General features: G+C 40.6%; 1 protein-coding gene across 12 annotated transcripts in view; it reads left to right on the top strand.

Moving 5' to 3' along the window:
- TAOK3 (TAO kinase 3) overlaps window positions 1-26,849 on the top strand; it is a 229,242-nt gene that overhangs the window by 188,819 nt on the left and 13,574 nt on the right. For all 12 annotated transcript variants that reach the window (XM_055235583.2, XM_055235581.2, XM_055235584.2 and 9 more), the window contains 3 exons: window positions 8,388-8,624; window positions 12,710-12,838; window positions 17,337-17,540. In XM_055235583.2, coding sequence (XP_055091558.1) covers window positions 8,388-8,624; window positions 12,710-12,838; window positions 17,337-17,540 — 570 coding nt within the window. The remainder of the gene's footprint in view (window positions 1-8,387; window positions 8,625-12,709; window positions 12,839-17,336; window positions 17,541-26,849) is intronic.

Raw genomic sequence — 26,849 nt, 5'->3', positions numbered from 1 at the left:
TTTTTGTATAGATGCATATGTGTCTATAATGTATACACACACATCAAAAGATAAAATATAATTTTAAAAAATATATGGTTGCTGGATAATGTATATAATTGTAGAAAATAAGATACTTGCTTCCCAGGGACGGATTGCTGGTTCGTTCTGGTTCATTCATTTATTTATTGCAACAATGGTAGTGGCTGCACTTCCCCATTTAACCCCTGAAGAATTTCCTGGCACCAATAAAGCAAGAAGGGCTTTGTAGGAGAGGATAGGGCTGATTGTGGAAGAAAAGAGACTGTAGGATTCTTCAGCATTTTTACTATTGCAAATGTGATTGCTGGATGCCCTTGTAGTAGCAAAAGGGGTGTGTGCTGGAAGAGTTAGTTTTCATGCCTCCTCCCCTCGGCCCCCCATGCGTGCGCGTGCGCGCTCACACTCACACACACACACACACTCACATCATTTCATCCTTGGCACTCTAAACTCTCTTTAATCTTTTGCTTCTGAATCTCATTTCTCAGCCAAAAAATTATTGAAACATTAGATGTTTTGCCCAAATCGATGTTAGAGGTCACATGGGCAGGAAGACTTAGTGTACACTGCTTGGCTATTACATTTAGAACCTATGATGACATCATCCGAGGCCGACCCAGAAATGATCATTTTTCTTGTCCTATTTTTTAAACCTGATTTCTACTTTTATTTCTCAAGTCTTTTAAAGGCTTCGATTATCTTTGAAATGTATAATGGATTGTAACCTTTAAAAACCCAAATACAAGGAAAAATGGAAGTTAAAGCACCTACATATTGCTATGCCTGCTGCTGTCTAAAAGCAAGCAATTTAATTTAAACTGCTTATAAATAAGCCCACTTTTAAGTTCCTTTATGTAGAAGTTTCTTATGATCTCTTTGATGAGCAATTTTTCATTTTAAAGGAATGCTACACTATGTAATGGAGATCTTAAAATGTCCACTATGTATTTGCTAATGATTGTTAAGCACCTAAAAATATGCTTTTGAGTCTAGATAAAGGATCATGAGATTACCAAATAATCATTATCTTCATGCCATGATATCTGACAAAAGAAGAAATATGGTGCTTTAGAGAACTATGACTACTTACCATCGACTCTTTTGAGACTTGTACCTTTATCCAGACCCGTTCATGTTGAAATGAGTGGAGAAATGATAACAAGCTCTGAGCATCCGAGCACCATCAGTGGTTTTACATGTGAAGCAGACATTATACCAAGTGGCTTTCCCCCTCTGGGACAGGTTCTTTTTTCTCTCTTGCCACACCCTCATTCCCACATCATATATTCATGACCTCTCCTACCTCCCAGCAAGAGATTACTACAGCCATGCCAGAATAATCTCACGCTCGCATCTGTGAACTCACCCAGGGCTACTCTGTGTGTATATCAGCCATCACAGTCTTCTCTGTGGATGATAAAACCTGCTTCCCTACTATGCCACCTCAGGGCTATGGGCAGTGTCCTCAGGAACCCTCTGAATCCTACAGGCTTCCTAGTGCCCATCCAGAGAACAGCTGCAACCAGTCTCTCTAATGAAGTTTTGATTTGCTAAAAGGCCCCTGCTCCTATATTAAGTTACAAACAGAGTAGCTGATATGCTGTTGCTTTAGCCACAAAACAAGTTGTTTTTTATGGGGCGCCCTCTCTAAACGTAGTGCTTTGGGAGTCATGGTTGGGATTGGTGGAAGTTTACCAGAGTTCAGTGGTATTTGTATCTAGTGGCTTTTAGGGAGGGAAAAAATATGGAAGGGAAAAGGTATGGTGTTATATGGTTCCATGTCCCATTTTGAACAATCTAACTATGGGTATGAATTTTTTAATGTATATTACCAAGTACTACAATTCTACCCACTATGTTATTTTAAAGCCTAATGCCAATAGTAGTGTATAAATCAGGACACTGGAATATCATAAAATATTTAATTTTAAAAAATATATTATGAATTCTGTTGTGTTTTATGGACCCCAGCTCAAATGAAAATGACTAAAATGACACAAAAGTAAGAGCAAGATCATGGGAAAGTGAAAGTCCAGTATAATAAAAAATCAAGTCATTGTTGAAACCTTGCCTTCTCATAGTTGGTGGCAATACTATATTTATTTATCATTTATTTTGGTTTTACTCTTTCTTTAACATCTTCTAGTAGAGGTGCTAACAAGTCACAAAGAGGTCCAAAGGTGAACAGGAAAAAGGAATTTAGAAATTAGTTTTTCAATAACTAGATAAATAAATGATGAAATGCATATTGTAAATTTACTTGCAAGCTGACAAAGATATTAGTCTTCCTAAAATTTGTTTATGAGCCTACTTCTTCAACATAGCCTAAAAGAGGCCTGGCTTTGTGCTTTTCCCCCTTAGTATTACTTTCAACATTGTGCTTTTGAATGAGATTACTGACAAGTGTATGAAGAAGCCCATGGGCTTTGGGCCTGTATTGCTACATGCCTTTATTATTTTGGCACCTTATAACTGAGATTTTTGTATTATGCAGTGCTGCACAGTTGCATTTGTAACAAAGGATAAGGAAGGACTATAAACTTTGTTTTGTTTTGGTTTTTTTTTTCTGTTTTTGTTTTTTGTTTTTTTTTTTATTATACTTTAGGTTTTAGGGTACATGTGCACAATGTGCAGGTTTGTTACATATGTATCCATGTGCCACGTTGATTTCCTGCACCCATTAACTCGTCATTTAGCATTAGGTATATCTCCTAATGCCGTCCCTCCCCACTCCCCTAACCCCACAACAGTCCCCGGAGTGTAATGTTCCCCTTCCTGTGTCCATGAGTTCTCATTGTTCAATTCCCACCTATGAGTGAGAACATGCGGTGTTTGCTTTTTTGAGGAAGGACTATAAACTTTGATACCAGATGAAATCCTGAGAAAACTTTAGCATTGTAACTTTTTATTACAATTGTATAATTTTTATTATAATTTTCTAAGGGCAGAGATTATTGCCCTTATTTTGAAGAATTAGGAAAAGGAAGGGTATTTCATGGCATCTTTATTTTAACCTTTCTTTTCCTTCTTCTGTAAGGAAGTTCATATTGGGCTCGTGTTATCTGGAAAAAGGAGTTGTTTATATGGTTCTGCAGAATCACTAATCTGACTTCTTGGGCCTTTGAGATGTGCCTTCCTTGAGTTTTTATGGAGAGCCTCATATTTTAATTATATTACTGATTCATGAGGGTGTTTTCAGCTGTTGCTACATCTGATGTCATTTCTTCTGAAAACTTTGTAGTGTCCGAGGCTCTTGGCTGTTTACATGATAGAGATATTAATATAAAGAGCACCGTATCTATCAGAGTTCAGCTTTTGGCTTTGTGAAGGAATTCTCACTGCCCCTCTTCCTAATATGTGTTGTAACACAAATTCACCTGTGACTGCATTATACAGGCAAATTTATGTTAGAACACATGTCAGGGAGAAGGGCATGAGAGGGGAATTCCCAAGGAGGCATGTAGGAGAAAAGTATTATTGTTCTATTCATGCAAATATAGATTCTTTTACTTCCCTTTGCCAGATTCGATAGAAAGACTCATAAAAAGAGAGTCTTCATTTGGAGTTTTTAAAATGCACCCTAATAATTCAGCTAATTGTGCAATTGGATACCTGAATGAATTTGATACATAAGAATAAAAATATGAGAGCCTCAGCAGTAAATGCTACTGTTTCAGCTCTCATGAGCCCAGTCCTGTTTCTAAATGCTTAAAAATGTGTTCTCTTCCTGTACAGTATACCAGAGGATGCTTATCAAAATATTGCATATCTCTTTACTTATTCTTGGCTTCTTAACTCACTGAGGTCATTGCTGATACCATTTCTCACTTATGCTGTCCAATCTACATGCCCAACCCATATGGTCAAAGTCTGTCAATAAATATGTGTTGAATAAATGAATGAACGAATGAATGAGGTCACCTCCAGCCCTGCTATCACATGCGAATTTGGATTTATAAGTTTGCATTTCAGAATTCTTCATAACATATTCTTTTATAAATGCAGAATTGCCTGTATCAGTCATTACTTTTAGCAAAAACTTAAAAACAGTTTTTCCCTAGGTATTCTAAAGAATAGAATGTTAAGTTTCTAATGCCAAAATGTGACTCACTGTATTCTTTTTAAGAACTTGCTATAAATTTCATTTGTTCTAAGTGCTGAGGTGGCCACTTTTATCATATGCATAATTTTCATTCCTACATATTATTAATCTTGTAAGTTGGCTTTGATCTCTTAAGAGGGTAACATTATCAGCCACCATGCTCTTGTTTTATGTTCAGGAAGTTGCTTATTACCCTTCTAGTGCAGTGTTTTGTACATGGTAGAGACACTCTGCACTTCAGATGAAGTGGTTTGTTTTAGGGCCGAATTTTGCTGGAATTAAATAAAGTAGCATTGAACAGCTGTAGAAACCTTTAGAAAAAAAGTTGTAGTCTTCCTTTTCATGGTACATTATTTATTATTTGTTTATTTTTCATATTCTAGATACATGAAATGAGTAATAATTCAGATTCAGAAATTATACATAATTTTATAATCCACAACCTGGATACAGATACAGTTTTTTTTTTTTTTTTTTCCTTAAATGTGCCCTTTCTTCTGGATCCAGTTCTTCTGATCTGTGTCTCCATCACCAGAAATACTAAGTGGAGGGCAAAGGTACATGCTTCGCAGAGCCTGGCATCAGAAGGAAGGAAACCAGCATACATTGAGCATTTCCTAGGAGTCAGACACCCTGCTAGGCACTTTCACATGAGAAAGTCCTCCGACCCTGAGGAAGATAGTAGCAGTTCCTCTCTCTTTACACATTAAGAAACTGAGAGACTTTAAGAGGTTAAGTAATTTGCCCAAGGTCAGTTATATAGTAAGAGATAGATAAGGTTTTTCTCCACGCAATCCACTGGGTAGAGCAAGGTGGTACTGCCCACTTTTAGTTGATCACATTTTTGAGACTGCCATTGTAAAAACTACAGTCACTATATCTTTATAACTTTCTCCCATTTCAGACTTACTCAATTTGTAATTTAGACTTACCACTCTCTCTAGCTTTGACTTTTTTGGGTGTTGATTCCCTCTATTACTTTATAACAGAAAATAGTCACTCTTTTTCTGCCTTGGTGATATGAATTTCCTCAGGCAATTCAAGAACCATAGGAATCCAAGGCCTTCTAAAAATTAAAGAGGTAAATTATATGTGAAAGCACTTTTTAAACTATATGCATGAAAAAGTTGTGGGCTATTATCTTTTATTTTATTGACCAAAAGGTGTATTCTTAAAACTCATAGTGTACACTTAAGACACACAGGCACACATAACTGTAAATATCATATTTTTTGTATATTTCATGTTAGACTTTACAACTGAAATATCTGGTTATACTTTTATTTAAATTCATCTATCCAGCTTGAACATGGAATTATAAAGCTTAGTATCTCTATATGTACCCAAAAAGACAATTTGAAACTTAGAAAGTTTAGTTGTGACAAATGAAAGGTGATATTAGGAGTTTAAGAAGGTAATTATCCACATTATGAGAAGCATTCAAAAGCAAAATGTCTCTCCTGGAATTCAGTGATGTACAATGATAGCAGATTGAGCTCTGTAAATTTTCTTTGCCACATCCTTGTACCAGGTGTGATCTGGTAGAAGTAGAAAGCCACCCTCTTTACAGAGACCCATCCACCAATTGAAATAGAAAATTTTCTTGACACAACTCATTTCCCTTTTATCTTTAGGCCTCCTGGTTTAGGGAAATGACCATCCTGAGAATATTTTATTGGCAGTAAGCCAATGCTTTTGGCAAGTTTTAAATGTGTCATGATAGCTTAGAGTGTGCCATGCCTCAGCTTTGGGAATCTGATTAAAGAAGGAATGCTAAAATAAGAAAAAGGTTCTAGCTAAAACATATCTAAAATTCATTACCCTAACCCTGATACTTTACTGCCATGTTTTTCTGAAAAATAGTTGAATTCAGAAAGGACTAAATGGTATCCTTTCTATTGATTAGAATTGTTTCTTCCTTAAAGTTGTACTTCAGAAACATAAGCGTGAAGAAGTAAAATTGATACATATATTTCAGACTACTTCTTTTCCTCCTTTTATCTTGAAATATGTCCATTAAAAAACACATCTTCTGCCGGGCGCGGTGGCTCACACTTGTAATCCTAGCACTTTGGGAGGCCGAGGCGGGCGGATCACGAGGTCAGGAGATCGAGACCACGGTGAAACCCCGTCTCTACTAAAAATACAAAAAAATTAGCCGGGCGTGGTGGTGGGCGCCTGTAGTCCCAGCTTCTCGGAGAGGCTGAGGCAGGAGAATGGCGTGAACCTGGGAGGCGGAGCTTGCAGTGAGCCGAGATTGTGCCACTGCACTCCAGCCTGGGCGACAGAGCGAGACTGTCTCAAAAAAAAAAAAAAAAAAAAAAATTCTGATAATAAAATAGATCATTTATTTTCTTTAGAGGGTTAGGTGCCTTTTGGGTGATGCTATCCTTTTTTGGTCTTAAAATATCCTCTGCTCTTATTCTTAATACTTTAAAGAGTATTATCCTTCAGAAAAGAGAAATGAATATGAAACCCAGTGTTAGTTTCCAGCTGGAAAGGTTTCAAAGTTTGGCTAATGTTTAATGGTGTACTTTGATAACACTATCTAGTTACAGAACAGCACTGTCTTGTTAGTAAGGACTCAATTTAGTATGCAGGGCCACCTTCTAAATAGAGCAGAGAAACAAACTCTTCTTTGTATAAAATGTATTTTAACCCATAAACTGAAAATAGTACAGAAAATTAATAGCAGCATGAAAATTTCCTGTAAAACTTGGTTGGGTGTTAGGCTGGGGAGATGGGCCTTACAGTAGATAGGAGTGACCAAATCACTTAGTGAAGAACAAGACTAAAGTTACAATCCTGGAATTAAGATTTTTTTCTAAAATAGGAAAAATAGGGAGGAAGTGATCAGGAAAATAAAGAGAGAAGATAAATTGAAGGAAGGACTAGAAAATCACAAAAAATTTAATAGAGAGGAGCAAGAGGTGCTGAAATGTACATTTACAAGCTTTAATTTGTTGGATGTTCACTTGAAAATGAGTTAAGGAAAAGTTATTCAGAAAAGTAGCCTTCCAAAAATCATAGCAATGCTTTATCCTCTTTAGGAGAGTGTGTGAGTGTATTATAATTTGGTAACATTTCTTTTGTAGAGAAGGGGATGGGGGAGACATGATTTAAGAGATCTCTTGATCTTATACTCACCTCTTCATATTAGGAATAGGAAATAAATCATGTTCAGACTAGTTTAAAAGGTCTATGACTGTTAGAGACATGATCCTTAAAAAATAAATTATAGATAGATCGATAGATAGATAGATAGATAGAGATATACACACACACACACATATACAAAACAAACCAGTGTAGTAGTTCTCAACTAGAGGAATTTTGTTCCCAAGGGAACATTTGGCAATATCTGGAGATACTTTTCATTGTCATGTCATGGGAGGTGCTACTGGCATCTAGTGGGTAGAGGCCAGGGATGCTGCTAAACATCCTGCAATGCACAGGATGGCCCCCACCACAGATAATTATCTGGCTCATTTTCAGTAGTGTTGGTGAGAAATCTTGGTATAGTAGAAATAACATGGCTCTGGAATTATACAGAGAAGGGCCTGATTCCCAATCCAGTCCTTATTAGCTGTGTTACTGTGAACATGTAATATGTGTGATGGTATATCAAAAATATGTAAACATATTTTGACTGAATAAATAATTTTTTTTTTTTTTTTTTTTTTTTTTTGAGACAGAGTCTCTGTCGCCCAGGCTGGAGTGCAGTGGAGTGATCTTAGCTCACTGCAGCCTCCGCCTCTTGGGTTCCAGCAATTCTCCTGCCTCAACCTCCCGAGTAACTGGGATTATAGGCGCCTACCACCATGCCTGGCTAATTTTTGTATTTTTAGTAGAGACGGGGTTTTACCATGTTGGCCAGGCTGGTCTCCGACTCCTGACCTCAAGTGATCTGCCCACCTCAGCCTCCCAAAGTATTGGAATTACAGGCGTAAGCCACCGTGCGTGGCCTGAATAAAGAGTTTTTTTTCAAGACTCAATTTCTTCAACTATAAAACTGAGATGTTATCACCTACCTCATCAATGAAATGAATGAATGAATGAATGAGATGGTTTTGAGCACTAGGGATAAAATATTTAGAGTGTCTGTCTAGCACAGTGCCCCCTACGGGTGAGCGTTCACTAAACAGTAGGTAAATTGATGGTGAAGGTGATGGATAAAATTATGCCACAGGGCCCTTCTACTTTGCCTGAAAGCTTGTCTCCCATGAACCTGGTTACCTGAGTTCTGTTTCCTAATCCAATTCAGGTTACACGACAGATCCATGAGCATGAGCAGGAGAACGAGTTGCGGGAACAGATGTCAGGTTATAAGCGGATGCGGCGCCAGCACCAGAAGCAGCTGATCGCCCTGGAGAACAAGCTGAAGGCTGAGATGGACGAGCACCGCCTCAAGCTACAGAAGGAGGTGGAGACGCATGCCAACAACTCGTCCATCGAGCTGGAGAAGCTGGCCAAGAAGCAAGTGGCTATCATAGAAAAGGAGGTCAGTATGTGCACACACGCCTTTATGCCACAACCAAGCCCAGCCTGCTGGGGTCAGTGGCAGGATGTTAGCAAGAGGCAGGAGTGGGGGATGGAGGAAAACTGTTGTTTCGGGGGTGGCAAAATTGGGTTTCTAGATTTTATGGGGCTATGTAAAATTGTCGTTCAGAGCTAAAATAGCAACTGAAAATATATGTTACATTCTTGTCCATTCAAATATATTCTGAAGCCAGATGTGGTGGCTCACGCCTGTAATCCCAGCACTGTGGGAGGCCGAGGCAGGCAGATCACCTGAGGTGAGGAGTTCGAGACCAGCCTGGCCAACATGGTGAAACTCCATCTCTACTAAAAATACAAAAATTAGCCGGGCATAGTGGCTCATGCCTGTAATCCCAGCTACTTGGGAGGCCGAGGCAGGAGAATCACTTGAACCTGGAAGACAGAGGTTGCACTGAGCCAAGATCGTGCCATTGCACTCCAGCCTGGGCAACAGAACAAGTCTCTTCTCAAAAAAAAAAAATTATATATATTATATATATTCTGAGTATCAGTCCCTTGATGGTGTCCTGGGTACAAGTAAAGAGAAACGAGATGCTGCCACCTTCTGAGAATGTGCACAACAAAAGTCTGTTACTGTATCTGCCATACCCACAGTCCTCTTCAAAAGAAAACTGCTCTACAAATAGTCTCTTATAGTAGTGATAATCCCTGCCTACGGCTGGTGGGCCCCTGAGCAAAGGGAGCAAATAATGAGTCCGGCAATTATTTGGGTTTTCTAGGGAACATCTCTCGTCCCCATCCACATTCTAAACTAATTCTAAAAGCAGACAAGGCCAGGTGTGGTGGCTTACACCTATAATCCCAGCACTTTGGGAGGCCAAGGTGGGTGGATCTCTTGAGCCCAGGAGTTCAAGACCAGCCTGGACAATGTGGCAAAACCCCATCTCTACAAAAAATACAAAAATTAGCTGGGTGTGGTGGCACATGCCTGTAGTCCCAGCTAATTGGGAGGCTGAAAATTAGCTGGGTGTGGTGGCACGTGCCTGTAGTCCCAGCTAATTGGGAGGCTGAAGCAGGAGGATTATTTGAGCCCAGAAGGCAGAGGTTGCAGTGAGCCGAGATTGTGCCACTGCACTCTAGCCTGGCTGACAGAGCGAGACCCTGTCTCAAAAAAAAAAAAAAAAGGCCAGACGCAGTGGCTCACGCCTGTACTCCCAGCACTTTGGGAGGCCGAGGCAGGTGGATCGCCTGAGGTCAGGAATTCGAGACCAGCTGGCCAACATGGATAAACCCCGTCTCTACTAAAAATACAAAAATTAGCTGGGCGTGGTGGCAAGTGCCTGTAATCCCAGCTACTCAGAAGGCTGAGGCAAGAGAATCGCTTGAACCTGGGAGGCTGAGGTTGCAGTGAGCTGAGATTGTGCCATTGCACTCCAGCCTGGGTGACAAGAGTGAGACTTCATCTCAAAAAAAAAAAAAAAAAAACAGCCGGGCATGGTAGCTCATGCCTGTAATCCCAGCACTTTGGGAGGCTGAGGTGGGTGGATCACTTGAGGTCAAGAGTTTGAGATCAGCCTGGCCAACATGGTGAAATCCTATCTCTACTAAAAATACAAAAAATTAGCTGGGCGTGGTGGCAGGTGCCTGTAATCCCAGCTACTCAGGAGGCTGAGACAAGAGAATCACTTGAACCCGGGAGGCAGAGATTGCAGTGAGCCCAGGTCGCGCCATTGCATTCCAGCCTGGGCAACAAGAACGAGACTCCGTCTGAAAAAAAAAAACAAAAACAAAAACAGAAGGGTAAGGCAGATAGTCATAATATCATCCTTTATTATTATTATTATTATTATGCTTTAAGTTCTAGGGTATGTGTCCACAACGTGCAGGTTTGTTATATATGTAGACATGTGCCATGTTGGTGTGCTGCACCCATTAACTCGTCATTTACATTAGGTATATCTCCTAATGCTATCCCTTCCCCCTCCCCATAATATCGTCTTTATTACTGATACGTGTTAGGTTCAAGAGGTGATTTATCTCTACAGGAAAACAAAATTAAGCAGACTTGCCTGCTCAGGCAGTGCTAAAACCGAGTCACCTTTCCTGCCACCCCCATGAGACTTCCATAGTGTTGAAAAATGTGGTGGACATGTACTCCCTGGGCATACAGTGACTGGGAACACAGTTCCAGGGTGTTTCCATAATTGAGCTCGCTGTCTCTCTTGGTCTCTCTGTCTCTCTCTTTCTCCCTTGGAAGGAACAATCAGGTTGTAGAAGAAAGATTTCCCCCAACAGCCATCAATCTGTGAGGCAGTCTGGCATGAAAACCTCTGCCCAGACAAGGATGATGTTGATTAAATAAATCAGTCAGATTCTTTCTTGGGATTTGACTTGGTAAATATGTTGTGAGAATTGTTCATAATGGAAGAATTGTCCATAATGGAAGTTGCAGGTGAAAAAGATACATTAAAAGAGCCATGAGCCATGAAGTATAATTCCCTCTCTATCTCCCAAGTCGCTCGTCTTATGTATATCCTTCACCCAGTGGTTACCAGAAACAGATTTGGTCACTTTCAGAAGCCAGTATTTATTGGATGACCTTTTATATAGTATGTGTTTTATTCATTTAGGACCCCCAAAAATGTCATGATGTGTGACTGTTGTGGATTGCAGCAGGTGCCTAAGAAAATAAAATGGCTCACGCCTGTAATCCCAGTACTTTGAGAGGCCAAGGCAGGTGGATCATTTGAGTTCAAGAATTCGAGACCAGCCTGGCCAATATGGTGAAACCCCGTCTCTACTGAAAATACAAAAATTAGGTGGATGTGGTGGCTTGTGCCTGTAATCCCAGCTACTGGGGAGGCTGAGGCGTGAGAATCACTTGAATGCAGGAGGTGGAGGTTGCAGTGAGAGCTGAGATCATGCCACCGCACTCCAGTCTGTGTGGCAAAGGGAGACTGTCTCAGAAAAAAAAAAAGAAAACAAAATGCCATTAGCTTTCCAATTACACTTGAGTTGATACCACTGGAAAATCTGATAGTTGGAATAATTAATCAGTTAGAGTTTGATTCTTGGAATAAAACTGGCCAGGCATGGTTATTTATACATTTTTACAACTTAACCTTTGGACTATCAACAATATGATTTAAAAACCTTTATTATAATCCTTACTTCTGACCGGGCATGGTAGCTCATGCCTGTAGTCTCAGCACTTTGGGAAGCTGAGGAGAGAGAATAGCTTGAGGCCAAGCATTTGAGATGACCCTAGGCAACATAGTGGGACCCAGTCTCTATGATCATTTTTTAAAAATACTTAGCCAGGACTGGTGCTGCACACCTATGGTCCCAGCAGCTCAGGAGGCTGAGGCAGGAGGATCACTGGATCCCGGGATTTTTAGGCTGCAGTGAACTATGCTTGAGCCACTGCACTCCAGCCTGAGCAACAGAGCGAGACCCCATCTCAAAAAAAATTTTTTTCTTAGGTCTCCTTTCATCCCATGAATGTTTTTGTGTTCAGTAAAGCATGTTTATGGTTCACCTTCATATTTTTCCCATAATTCAGAATGTATTTTTCTTTTTCTTTTTCTTTTTTTTCTTTTTTTGAGACGGAGTTCTGCTCTTGTTGCCCAGGCTGGAGTGCAGTGGTGTGATCTCAGCTCACCACAATCTCTGCCTCCTAGGTTCAAGCGATTCTCCTGCCTCAGCCTCCAGAGTAGCTGGGATTACAGGCATACACGACCACACCCGGCTAATTTTGTACTTTTAGTCGAGACTAGGTTTCACCATGTTGGTCAAGTTGGTCTCAAACTCCCGACCTCAGGTGATCTGCCTGCCTCGACCTCCCAAAGTGCTGGGATTACAGGTGTGAGCCACTGCACCCAGCCCAGAATGTATTTATCAATGATGAAAATTTCTGGGTTTTTTTTAAGATACAAGAAAATCAGAAAAACAATTATTTTTTATTATTTGTTCAAAAATGTCACATTATTAGCACTTATGGACTCTCTTACTGCACTGGAGAATATAGACCACTGAATTCTGTGTAAAGAACAGATTCATCCTACATTGTATTTGTTATTTTATCAGGCAAAGGTAGCTGCAGCAGATGAGAAGAAGTTCCAGCAACAGATCTTGGCCCAGCAGAAGAAAGATTTGACAACTTTCTTAGAAAGTCAGAAGAAGCAGTATAAGATTTGTAAGGAAAAAATAAAAGAGGTAAGGATACCAATGTTTGTTCTCACCAAGTTGCCATTAGAATGGTTGGAACTTAACATTCACTCGTCTTGCATTGTGATCAATATTCTAGTCCAGTGAGTCTCAAACTTTACATTAGAATAACCTAAAATGCTGGCTGGGCACAGTGACTCACCCCTGTAATCCCAGCACTTTGGGAGGCCAAGGCAGGCAGATCACCTGAGGTCAGGAGTTGAAGACCAGCCTGGCCAACATGGTGAAACCTCGTCTCTACTAAAAATACAAAAATTAGCTGGGTGTGGTGGCACATGCTTGTAATCCCAGCTACTCAGGAGGCTGAGGCAGGAGAATCACCTGAACCCAAGAGGCAGAGGTTGCGGTGAGCTGAGATCGCACCACTGCACTCCAGTCTGGGTGACAAGAGCAAAACTCTGTCTCAAAAAAAAAAAAAAAAAAAAAATTACCTAAAATGCTATTAAAACAGATTGCTAACCCACCCCCAGATTTTCAGATTTTAAAAATCTATCCCTAGATTTTCTGGGGTAGAGTTTGAAAATGTGTGTTTCTAACAAGCTCCCAGATGACACTGCTGCTGCTGCTTCAGGGACCACATTTCAAGAACCATTGATATAACTCTAAACCATTCTTGTTTTCTTCCTATGTATTTTCCACACATCAGTCAAAGTGATCTTTTCAAACCATAAATCTGGTCATTCTACTGCATAGTTTTGAAATCCATTGTCCTCCCATTGCTTTTAGGACAAGTCAAAATCCTAGAAGTCCCTACACAGTCTCCTCCTAGCCTACTTGTTTAGTGACATCTCACACTAATGCTGCCGCTACCCTCAACCCACTCTTCGCTGCACCAGCCACCATGGTCACCTTTCAGTTCCTCAAATTTATCAAGCTCCACCCTTCCCAAAGGTCTTTCCACATACCTTTTCTTCCGCCAAGATGTTCTCCCTACCCCCAAGCCCTCCCTGACCACAATTCTGCTCGGTTAATTCCTACTTCTCCTTGTATGACGCGGGATTGGTTATTAGGATCTTAACTTAACTATCACTTCCCTAAGGAAGCCTTTTCTAACTGCCTCAACTAAGACAGATGTCTCTGATTTCCTAACACTAGAGCCTTTAATTATACATTTGTTTAATGATTTGAGCTACTTACTCTACTAACTGGTAAGCATCATAAGAGCACAGACCATGTTTTTGTTTGCTCACAACTGTATCCCTGTGCCCTGTACACGTGAATATTTGGTAAATGAATGATTGATTCTGGAATATTTGGTTGAAGACCACTCATGGACTTAGGAGTTCTTCCCAAAGAACTGCACTTTGATCTGAAAGCTCAAATTTCTTCAGTTCTCCTTTTACCAGTACTTACAGGTGAATTGTCTGCAGCTCCATGGACTTTTCTTCTCATAAACCTCAGTATTTCTTTTTTGTAGACTTACTAAGTGTATTAAGGTTTAATAAAATTCAATATGGGGCATTGTTTTAGTATATATAAAATCATGTGTTTGAGCCCATATTCTTTATTTTTTTTTCTTTTGAGACAGAGTTTCGCTCTTGTTGCCCAAGCTGGAGTGCGATGTCGTAGTCTCGGCTCACTGCCACCTCCACCTCCCGGGTTCAAGCAACTCTCCTGCTTCAGCCTCCCGAGTAGCTGGGATTACAGGCGTGCACCACTATGCCCAGCTAATTTTTTGTATTTTTAGTAGAAACAGGGTTTCACCATGTTAGCCAGGCTGGTCTTGAACTCCTGACCTCAGGTAATCCTTCACCTCAGCCTCCCAAAGTGCTGAGATTACAGGCGTGAGCCACCACGCCTGGCCTGAGCTCATATTCTGATTTGTAGGTTAGCAATAAAGGACTTAGCAAGATTCTCCTCCAGTTCTTTTTTAGTTAGGAAGTGAAACCAAGGGGGTTGGGGTGGGCCTAGGGATTTTTTGCCCTGCCCAGGTAAGCCACTGGTAATTGTTAGACCTAACAGAAAATTGTATTTGATTTACACTGGCTGAATGGGTAGAATCTCTGACACCAAAAGGTCTAGAAAACCCGGGTGTAGAGAGGATAGCCCAACTCAGAAGGTTCACATTCTTTCCATTTTCTCTGAGTTACTGGCTTGAGCTTAATTTTTATATCATAATATGATGTTGCTGGATCAGAGATAGCCTAAGAAATTTTGAGGTTTTTCTCCACTCTAAATACCTTCCTTGGCTGGGCACGGTGGCTTATGCCTGTAATCCCAGCACTTTGGGAGGCCAAGGTGGGTGGATCAACTGAGGTCAAGAGTTCAAGACCAGCCTGGCCAACATGGTGAAATCCCGTCTCTACTAAAAATACAAAATTAGCTGAGCTTGGTGGCGGGCACCTGTAATCCCAGCTACTCAGGAGGCTGAGGCAGGACAAATTGCTTGAATACGGGAGGCAGAGGTTGCAGTAAGCCAAGATCACACCACTGCACTCCAGCCTGGATGACAGAGTGAGACTCCGTCTCAAAAAAAAATCATAAAATAAATAGATACCTTCCTTATTTCTAACTCCACGCGTCCACTCATCCACTGGAGGCCATACTTTATGACTATGGCCACCATTTTGAGTTTTTGTAACATTGAGATATTTGGAGATTTCATGAACTCTACCTTCTAGAAGATTTTCCCACAGAACAGCATTTAAGAGTCCCCACTCAGTCCTCAAGCATACGTCAATTTTTGGCTCACCATACTCAGACTTATGAGTGCAAAAGGCCACAGGCCTAAACTTCTGTCTTTGAACATGCTCATGAAAAAAAAAAAAAAAACTAGAAGCCAATTTGAGATAACCCCACTAGACCATTCTATGCAAAAGCTAATATTACTTTTTCTGAAATAAAGCTTAGTTCAGACTATTTAAAATGGCATACATATTTAGATATTGATATACTTACAGATATTGTCCTTGGAATGACAAAAAAAATTTTCATTATCCCCACTTTTGATAGATAACAGGAGTATGGCTAATACAGAATGATAGATGGTCCAGAAATGATTTATTCTTGATTTTGGAGTAAATTTTTGTGATTATATTTGAATCGGGGTCTGCAGTCTAGTGGTTAATGGCAAACCAAGTAGTGACATCCCGGCATGAAGAGATGAATGACCTAGGCTTCTTCTTGTGATCCCAGCTTACTCCAGCTTACTCTGAAAACAACACTTTCTCTTGTTGATTCTAAGATTTCACTTACAGCTTCACTGGAACAGGATAGTTGAAAGTTGATTTACAGAGACTTCTTGGCTAAGAGATAAAATAGTCTATGATATCTGCATCACAAAACATTAAGTAAAATAGGTGTTAGCAATTAAAGGAGATTTTAGCTGAGTGAGTAGCTAACCGAATGAAGAAAGAAGAGTATACTGTACTTTCTTAACAAGTAGTCTTCTTCTTTGCACCATAGTTTAACATCTTAACTGTCCTGATTCACTGCTTTGTTTCCTTTGCTCAGATGTTCTGGAAAAATTGTGAATTTTGTCCTTTTGAAAATATAGATGGTTTGTTTACTCTGTAATCCCAGGTGAAGAATGTTTTTTCCTAAAATTCAAACTAGTGACATTTGCTAGTCACCTCTTCTCTTTGGAATCTGTCTACTTCTCTCAGTCTTGTCACTACTTCCTTTGTCCAAGCTACTACCATCTCTCTTGCCTGGACCTTTCCAGTGGCCTCCCAGCTATCTTCATATGTTCTTGCCTCCTTCATTCTGTTCTCCCTATGGCAGCCAGAGTAATCATTTTGAAATGCATCTCATTATGACACTCCCACAATCATGAAATCCATTTCTCCTGTACTAAAGATCAGTGTCCTTATATTGGCCTGTAAAGCCTCAATGGTCCCTCCTACCTGGCCAGACTTATCTCATATTACATTACACCAGCCCCTCTGACCTTTCAGCCCTTGATGGCACCATGTTTCCTCCCCAACCCCTAGGGTTTTGCACATGCTGTTTTCTCTACTGAGAGTATTCTTCCCTTTCCTTTTCCATTGGTTAACTCCGACTAATTTTTCTTAGTTATTACCAAGATTAAATATTTTCTGTTAAATTCTTATAGGACCAAGTACGTCCTCTTCAAAGCAGTGATCACAGTAATTTTTAGTTCATTTCTGCGGTTCTTTAATTTTTGATTCTATAATAAAGACACATGGTGGCAGATATCATGGCCTTTTACTCACCTTTGTGTCCTGTATCTTGCACACTGCCTGTCACATGATAGGAGCTTATTAAGTTTGTGTTGAGTGAATGAGTGAACAAATAATTTCTGTTAGTGAGAAGCCAAAGATATGGAAACTCACAAGTGTCCCGCTCACTTAATACTCAATTAATGGGCAAATAAAAAAAAATTGGGGGAAGGATGTGCAACACCAAGCTTTTCTGTGCTTACATTTGCATTGGCTTTCCAAATAACTTAATCTTCAGTTGCAATAAGCTGTTACAGTCCCTTTCATTTAGTGAGACCAGCTTGGTTTTTGTCTCTTCTTTTTAGGAAATGAATGAGGACCATAGCACACCCAAGAAAGAGAAGCAAGAGCGGATCTCCAAACATAAAGAGAACTTGCAGCACACGCAGGCTGAAGAGGAAGCCCACCTTCTCACTCAACAGAGACTGTACTACGACAAAAATTGTCGTTTCTTCAAGCGGAAAATAATGATCAAGCGGCACGAGGTGGAGCAGCAGAACATTCGGGAGGTATTTATTACGCTCATAACTATTGTCATTGATATGGGAGACAATAAGCTATGTGAGACTTGTGACTATGTCTGCCTGGTCCATTCCTATATCCCTAGCCTTTATAGCCTTTTAGCACAGTGGCTAACACAGAGTGCATATACAAAAAAGGTCAGGAAATGAACGTACTATTGATAAAAGGAAGCCCACTCACAGAACAAGGAATCAACTCCATCTAAATACATGTAATAGAATTTTATTGAACTCCTGTTATAAGCCATATCACACAATGAAGAATCAAAAGAAGTAGAATCGAGAATTTTTGTTTTCAGCCTACTTGTCAAGGACTTGTATTTTTGTGACTCCGCATAAAACATTTAAGTAACATTATGATGCTTTATAACTAAGTGCATTTATTCCGTCATCCAGCACTCTCAGAGTGAGTGCTAGACACCAGGGATACCAAGAAGCTGTACTCCCTGCCTTCAAATGGCTATGAGTCTAAGAGCAAAAAAAAACATGTAACAGACTAATTACAATACAATATGTTAGGTGACATATTAGACATAGAAATAAAGTACCATTGGCATACAATCATGTGAGGGCTTAGATGACTCTGCTATTGATGAAAAGATGAGTGTGACCAGAGTTCTGTGTATATAGAGTGGCGGGCAGAACAATATTAGTTGGAAGCAGAATGTAGAGACCCTTGTTTAAGGCAAGGCATTTGACTTTTAGCCTGAAGGCAGTGGCCATGAGAGATTTTTAAGCAGGGTAATGACACGATGAGGCATTTCTTTATTTTGAAGAATTAGTGCATCAGCCAGGCATGGTGGTTCATGCCTGTAATCCCAGCACTTTGGGAGGCCAAGGCAGAAGGATCACTTGAGGTCAGGAGTTTGAGACCAACCTGGCCAACATGGTGAAACCCCATCTCTACTAAAAATACAAAAATTAGCTGGGCATGGTGGCACATGCCTATAATCCCAGCTACTCAGGAGGCTGAGGCAGGAGAATCACTTGAGCCTAGGAGGCAGAGGTTACAGTGAGCCAGGATCGTGCCACTGCACTCCAGCCTGGGTGATAGAGTGAGACTTATCTCAAAAAAAAAAAAGAAAAAAAGAAAAAAAGAGAATTAGTGCTTCAGTATGAAACAGAGGTGGAAGTCATGAAAAGCAAAGTGCAGTGAGGTCAGCCAGGATGCTCTTTCTCCAGTTCTAACCTGGAAGAGCCTGTGGGGATAGAGTCAATTAGATCTGAGTGACATTTCTTACTCAGAACTGATAGTTAATCCTGACCAAATAGATATGGGAATTTCAGAAGAGGAAGTCAAAAGTGACTTCCAAGTTTCTAATTTGGGAGGTTGGGTGGATATGCTGGCATTCACTGAGATGAGGAATACGGAATACTGTGTTCAACAGAAAATCATTGTGACCTGGCATAAGCAGAGAAAACTTTATAAATGATCTAGCACAGTGGTAACAATATCAAAGTCTGAGAAAAGCCCAGTGTTAGCCTATATGAGGGAAACAAGCACCTTCCAGCACAGTTAATACAAAAGTGAATTGATAGAACCTTGTTAGAGAGCTGCATTGAAATGAGAAGGAAAAAGGGTGAAGCAAACTAAAATGTATTGAACACATGTAGGCCAGGCTCGGGCTGTTTATGCATGCTGTCTTATTGGAAGAGGGAGAGCTGCGAGCTGCTGAACATATTTTTTTGGAGACAGAATCTCGCTCTGTTGCCCAGGCTGGAGTACAGTGGCGCAATCTCAGCTCACTGCAACCTCCGCCTCCCAGGTTCAAGCAATCCTCCCACTTCAGCCCCCCAGGTAGCTGGGATTACAGGCACACACCACCACACCCGGTTAATTTTTATATTTTTAGTAGAGGTGGGGGGTTTACCATGTTGTCCAGGTTAGTCTCAAACTCCTGAGCTCAAGTGACCTGCCTGCCTCAGCCTCCCAAAGTGTGGGGATTACAGGCATGAGCCACCACATCCAGCCTGCTGAACGTTTTTGAGAAGGGCAGTGATATGGTTAAAATTGTACTTTAAAGAGATTAGCCCAGGTTCACAGTAATACACAGAATGATTTGAACATAGATTCTCCATGGGGGTGATAATGCCCCCATTGGGTGAAAGTGGGTTCTTGTTGAGGTGGGGTGACTTAGATATTATTACAGCTTCAAAGGACCACAGTGCATAAACAGATACACAGTCTATCTGTGGTATTAATATTTCAGTGATGGGGATAATTAAGGGAGAAAAAGCCTAAAAAGGCTCCTTATAGCGGCAATGATGAAAAAAAAAAAAAAACTGCTTGAGAAACACAGGATTAGACAGAAGAGACTAGAAGCAGGAAATAGGGTATGGACAAGGCTGGTGGTAGTGGCTGTCAGAGCAGTAGATTCAAAACACAATTTGAAGCTTAAAGTAAACAGGACTTGACATATACTAAGATATGAGAGAAAAGATGAAGACAGAATCAAAATTATTTCTAGGGCTTAACACTAGGGGAAATGAAGATGTGGTAGAAACAGAGAAGAGATTAGAGAGAGGTTTTGGTAAGAAGCTGACTCAGGTTAGGCATGCTGGCTCATACCTATAATCCCAGCACTTTGGGAAGCTGAGGCAAGCGGATCACTTGAGGTCAGGAGTTCGAGACCAGTCTGGCCAACATGGTGAAACCCCATCTCTACTAAAAATACAAAAATTAGCCAGGCGTGGTGGTGGGCACCTGTAATCCCAGCTACTCGGGAGGCTGAGTTGGGAGGATGGCTTGAACCCAGGAGGCAGAGCTTGCTGTAAGTTGAGATCATGCCATTGAGTTCCAACCTTGGCAACAGAGTGAGATTGTCTTTTAAAAAAAAGGAGGGGGGGGGGTGGGGGGTGGGCATGGTGGCTCACACCTGTAATCCCAGCACTTTGGGAGGCCAAGGCAGGTGGATCACCTGAGATCAGGAGTTTGAGACCAGCCTGGCTAACATGGTGAAACCCTGTCTCTACTAAAAATACAAAAATTAGCTGAGTGTGGTGGTGGGTGCCTGTAATCCCAGCTACTTGGGAGGCTGAGGAGGGAGAATCACTTGAACCTAGGAGGCAGACGTTGCAGTGAGCCGAGATTGCGCCATTGCACTCTAGCCTGGGCAACAAGAGTGAAACTCTGTCTCAAAAAAATATAAATAAATAAAAAAATAAAGAAGCTGATTCAGTACTGCACATTTTGAGTTTGTCAGACGTCAAAAAATCAAAATGAAAAAGGCTAATGGCCAATTGGAAATAAGTCATTTGGGAGTCTTTTCATGTAACATTTATTGTTATTCTAATAATAGATATTTGGAGGAAGTCTGAGGCTAAGGGGACAATTCATGTCAATAAAAGTTACAGAAGATAATTACTCCCCAAAAATGATAGAAACTATATTGGTGACTTCATTAGTATTAGGTTCTAGCCAGTTGAACAAAGAATAACTCTGTAAGAGTATTTTTCTTAAAAGTCTAGATTTTCTTTTGTTTAGTCTTATTCCAGAGCCCACCTTCATGAAAATGTTCAAAGCTTTTTTATTTACAAAAGTAACTCAAGAGCATTGAAAATAGACAGAAACAGAAAAACATAAAGCTAAGTAGTGAAAGTTCTTTTTAACAGCTTTATTGAGATATCAACATATAAAAATTGTATGTATTTAAGGTATACAACTTGACGTTTTGATATATGTATACATTGTGAAATAATCACCACATGAAAGCCAACTAACACATCCATTACCTCTACATAGTTACATTTGTGTGCATGTGTGCATGGGGATGAGTAGGGAGATTTAATTTAGGAATTGTCCTCTTAGCAAATTATAAGCATGCAATACAACATTGTTAACTATCATCACCATGCAGTGAGTGCATTAGAGCTCCAGTAATTATTCATCTTGCATAACTGGAACTTTCTACCATTTGACCAGCATCAGCCCATTTTCACCTTTTCGATAATCCCATTCCACCCAATCTCTACCCTCAAACAGTCTCCATTAATTTGGCATATATGTTTCTAGGTTTTTTTCTATATACATATGTACAGCTATATTATACACGACTTTACAAAAATGAGATTACTTCTGTATCAGTAGGGTTATTTGATTTGCAAGCAATAGAAATAAACTCTGGCTGACTTAAGCCTGGAAAGGAATTTATTGGAAGGATATGAGGTAGGTACAGAGCTGAAGAACCGAGCTGGAAAACACGAAGAGTCACGCTGGTAAAGCAACTTCCATGACACAGAGAGCAAGGGCTCATGTGCAGTTCTCCAGGCACTGCCATTTCGATGTACCTCCTCCAACCACTTTTTGTCTTTGTATTGTTTCTGTTCAAGATTAAAATTCCTAGGAGAGATAGAACTTGATTGGGTCATGTGCCTGCGCCTTATTCAACACTCTCTCTGATTCCAGATAAGGGGGAGTCATTTTGCAAAAAAAGGAAAAAAAAAAAGAGCCTATAAAGAGAAGCAGGAAAAATGGATGCTGAGCTTACAAAAAGTAACAGATGTCCACTCTACTGTTTTGTAACTCTTTTTTCCATTTACCTTCCAGCATGTACAGCTCTGCTTCATTCTTTTTCATCTAATAGTATTTTGTTGTATGGCCTCAATATCATTTATTTAATGAGACACTTCTCAGTGGGCATTTTGTTGAAGTTTTATAGTATTATTAATAATATAAGAACATTTTTGTATGTAGATATTTTTACATGTAAACAAGTATTTTGGGGGATATATTTTCAGAAGTGGAATTCCTGGGTCAAAGAATGCATACATCTAAATTTTTAAAATAAATATTGCCAAATTGCCCTCTAAAGGAGTTTATACTCCCACCAGCAAAGCATAAGAATGCCTGGTTTCCTGTGTCTTTGCCTAAGAGATTCAGTATTAGCAATCCTTTTAATTAGTGAAAACACTTAAGAGGATCACTGAAACTGGGTTGAGCCTCTTTCTCTGTCACCAGCACACACAGACACTCAGCATTTTCTGACCAGTGTTGAAACTAAGAACTGAAACTAAGAAGGCATTAAATATCATAGGCTGACAGCATCTCTATTTAAAAGTTAGAATTCTCGTTTTTACTCAACCTCAGTGAGCCTGAGCATAAAAATTTGGCATGAGTGAAATCAGCTGCTTTTAAAGAAGTCAATACTACTTCCATTGGAAGTTAGAATGCTTGAAACACACTGGACATTGAGGGAAAGGAAGCTGCATGTATCTTATCTCACACTCCCTCCAGGGCCTATACATATATGTGTGTATGTGTATACACATATATATACACATACACACACACATACATTGAGTACATGGGTGGGCAGAATGACCTGTACCATTAAAATTGATTTTTTAGTTTTGCTTAGCTCATTTTGTTAAATTTGTATAAGCTAAAGGTGCACATGATGTGGCTCTAGTGTGTATATTGTGTCATTTGTACAAATAAAGTAACCATTGTATCATGTCTAGCTAGAGCAGAATTCTTCAAAATATTTTATCACAGACTGAAAAAGTATAAAACAGGAAAGTATGCCATTTATTAGAACTTTTTTTTTGAGACGGAGTTTCGCTCTTGTTGCCCAGGCTGGAATGCAATGGCACAGTCTCAGCTCACTGCAACCTCCGCCTCCCGAGTTCAAGTGATTCTCCTGCCTCAGCCTCTCAAGTAGCTGGGATTACAGGCATGTGCCACCACACCTGGCTAATTTTGTATTTTTAGTAGAGACAGGGTTTAACCATGTTGGCCAGGCTGATCTCAAACTCCTGACCTCAGCTGATCCACCTGCCTTGGCCTCCCATAGTGCTGGGATTATAGGCATGAGCCACCGCGCCTGGCCTCATTTATTAGAACATTTGTAATGGAAAATGCTGAGAAGCTAAATACATGAGTTTTAGCCTCAGTTCTCTTTATAGAAGTTGTATAACTTTATGTTAGTCCTTCAACTCCCAAATGCCTACTAACACATATAAAAGGGGGAAATCCTTACAGTCTTACCACCTCATAGGGTGGCAATTTGGATTGAATGAGATGTATGGAATAACTTTCAAAAATGGAAAGCACATGATACATTATTATGTAGGCACAGCACTGGCCTCATAATAAGGTGAATAATTTTTCCCCCATGTCTCAAATATTAAAGGTAGCTTACCATCTTACACCTCAGCAACTCAGATGTACACATTAAAGGTGAAGGGAACAACTTGTAACAGAAAAGCCATTTCAGTATCATGTTTTTCTTACTCTTCTAATAGTTTATAAAAACTAGATTTAAGATATTATATGCCACATATTCCCTTCTGAATAGAGAAAAATAATGACGTATTTATGTATTCTGAAACACTTTCTTATGGTCTTTCATTTTATCTTTACAACTACGATAGTTCACAATGCGTACTGCTATCCTCATTTTACACCTGAAATATAAATTAAGAGACTTGCCCCAAGCCATACATAAGACTTATAGAGGAGCTGAAACTGACTCACACCCTTAGCACTTTTCCATTGATTCTCAAACTTTCTTTTTTTTTTTTTTTTTTTTTTTTTGAGGCGGAGTCTTGCTCTGTCGCCCAGGCTGGAGTGCAGTGGTACCATCTCGGCTCACTGCAAGCTCCGCCTCCCGAGTTCACGCCATTCTCCTGCCTCAGCCTCCCGAGTAGCTGGGACTACAGGTGCCCACCACCACGCCCAGCTAATTTTTTGTATTTTTAATAGAGATGGGGTTTCACTGTGTTAGCCAGGATGGTCTCGATCTCCTGACCTCATGATCCGCCCACCTCGGCCTCCCAAAGTGCTGGGATTACAGGCACGAGCCACCACGCCTGGCCCAAACTTTCATATATATCAGAATTAGCTGCATAGCTTGTTATACAGACTAGTCCCTTATAACGCAGGTAATTCAGATGTAGGTATTCTGTGGACAATATCGTGAAGCATTTCATTAAGCATGAAGAGAAGCACTTGATTTCTTCTGAAGGTGTTTGCTTGCTTTGTGTCTTTTGCTTTATGTCAAGAGCCCATGAGTTTCAGAGCTCTTAGCAACTCAGACTCAGTTTGCATTTCTCAATTTAGGAAAGCATGGGATGAATAAATGCCCGGTATTGGAACTCCTGGACCTCAATTAAAGCCCTCATTTAAAGGGCTTTCCTTGGCCTGGGAGAGCGTTCATCTGTGGGAAGGGCTCTCCGTCCTTTGGTGCCACCTAGGGGCCAGTTACTGCTTTGTAAAAAAGAAATTTGATGGTCTAGGTAAAGAGGAAAAATAAAGGAAAACAAGAGGAGATGAGAGAGATAACTCTAGGGGCTTATTTTTTATTCCTTAAAACAAATTTAAATTGTATTTATACTTTGGGTTTTTTGTCCTTATAAGGTCCCTGAGGGGGTGTACATGTTCACTGTTTTATCCCTAGTTCCTACAACAGTGCCCAGCACATAGTAGGTGCTCAGTAACTACTTGTTGAATGAATAAGTGAATGATTAGTGACTGTGCTCTAGTACTAGATGCTGTGCTATTAAAAGGATTTCTCTTCAATCAATAGGGAGCCCAAGTGTGCAAGATATTTCCAACCACGCCAGTATAAAAATGTTATCGATGTATCCATTAAAATAAATAATTTACATTTTCTGCTATAGTGGATGTCATCAGAGAAGAGAGGCCCTCTATTGTTCTAATTTAAAGTACAGCTGAGGCTGGGGCATGGTGGCTCACGCCTGTAGTCCCAGCACTTTGAATGGCGGAGGCGGCTGGATCACCTGCGGTCAGGAGTTTGAGAACAGCCTGGCCAACATGGTGAAACCCCATCTATACTAAAAATACAAAAATTAGCCCGGCATGATGGTGGGCACCTGTAGTCCCAGCTACTCGGGAGGTAGGCGGGAGAATTGCTTGAACCCTGGAGGCAGAGGTTGCAATGAGCCACGATCGCACCATTACACTCCAGACTGGGCAACAAAGTAGAAACTCCGTCTCAAAAATTTAATAAATAAATATAAATAAAGTACAGCTCAAAAGCTTTCTCCTTTCCTTGACCTTCTTTTTGTTTGTTTGTTTTGTTGGGTTTTTTTTGTTTTTTTTGAGACGGAGTCTTGCTCTGTCCCCCGGGCTGGAGTGCAGTGGTGCGATCTCGGCTCCCTGCAAGCTCTGCCTCCCAGGTTCACGCCATTCTCCTGCCTCAGCCTCCCAAGTAGCTGGGACTACAGGCGCCCGCCACCACACCTGGCTAATTTTTTTTTTTTTTTTTTTGTATTTTTAAGTGGAGATGGGGTTTCACCTTGTTAGCCAGGATGGTCTCGATCTCCTGACCTCGTGATCCACCCTCCTCGGCTTCCCAAAGTGCTGGGATTACAGGCGTGAGCCAACGCACCCGGCTCCTTGACCTTCTGAATAGTAATACTGCTAGGTCGGGCATGGTGGCTCACACCTGTAATCCTAGCACTTTGAGAGGCCAAGGTGGGTGGATCACCTGAGTTCGGGAGTTCGAGACCAGCCTGACCAACATGGAGAAACTCCATCTCTACTAAAAATACAAAAGTTAGCCAGGCATGGTGGCATGTGCCTGTAGTCCCAGCTACTCTGGAGGTTGAAGCAGGAGAATTGCTTGAACCTGGGAGGCGGAGGTTGCTGTGAGCCGAAGTCTCACCATTGCACTCCAGCCTGGGCAACAAGAGCAAAACTCTGTCTCCAAAAGAAATAGTAATAATAATACCACCCTTTTCAGAAATCTTACAGCATCAAATCTTTACCCCCTTTATAGCATTCATCCCTTATCCAACCTTGCTCTCTCTTTTTTTTTTTTTAATTTGCACATAAAACTTATTTCCTGGCTGGGCATGGTGGGGTGGCTCATGCCTATAATCCCAGCATTTTGGGAGGTTGAGATGGGAGGATCACTTGAGTCCAGGAGTTCGAGAACAACCTGGGCAACATAGACCCCATCTCTACCCCCACCCCCCACCCAAAAAAAAAGTATGTCCCTGTATTAATTAAGATTTTTTTGTTTGCATGTTAACTGAAATTTATTTGAGCTAGCTTAAGCCAAAACCAGGGAAATTACTATAGAAATATGGGAATGTCTTATAAAATCGAATAGCAGTAATACAGCTAGACCTACTGGAGGGCTCAGAAGCAGTAAGTAACTTAGGCATCAGTATATTCCCTGTACTTCTTTCTTTTCCTTTCTTCTTGGTCTGAAGCCCAGCTTTCTCTAATCCTCAGGCCTCATAGCAGCAGATGACTACCACATACGTGTTTTTTTTTTTTTTGAGACGGAGTCTCGCTCTGTTGTCCAGGCTGGAGTGCAGTGGCGCGAT

The sequence above is a fragment of the Symphalangus syndactylus genome, chromosome 13, assembly GCF_028878055.3.
Source record: "Symphalangus syndactylus isolate Jambi chromosome 13, NHGRI_mSymSyn1-v2.1_pri, whole genome shotgun sequence".
In the NCBI taxonomy this organism is placed as follows: Eukaryota; Metazoa; Chordata; class Mammalia; order Primates; family Hylobatidae; genus Symphalangus; species Symphalangus syndactylus.
Note: the sequence above shows the minus strand (reverse complement) of the source record. Positions and strands in the feature narration are given on the sequence as shown.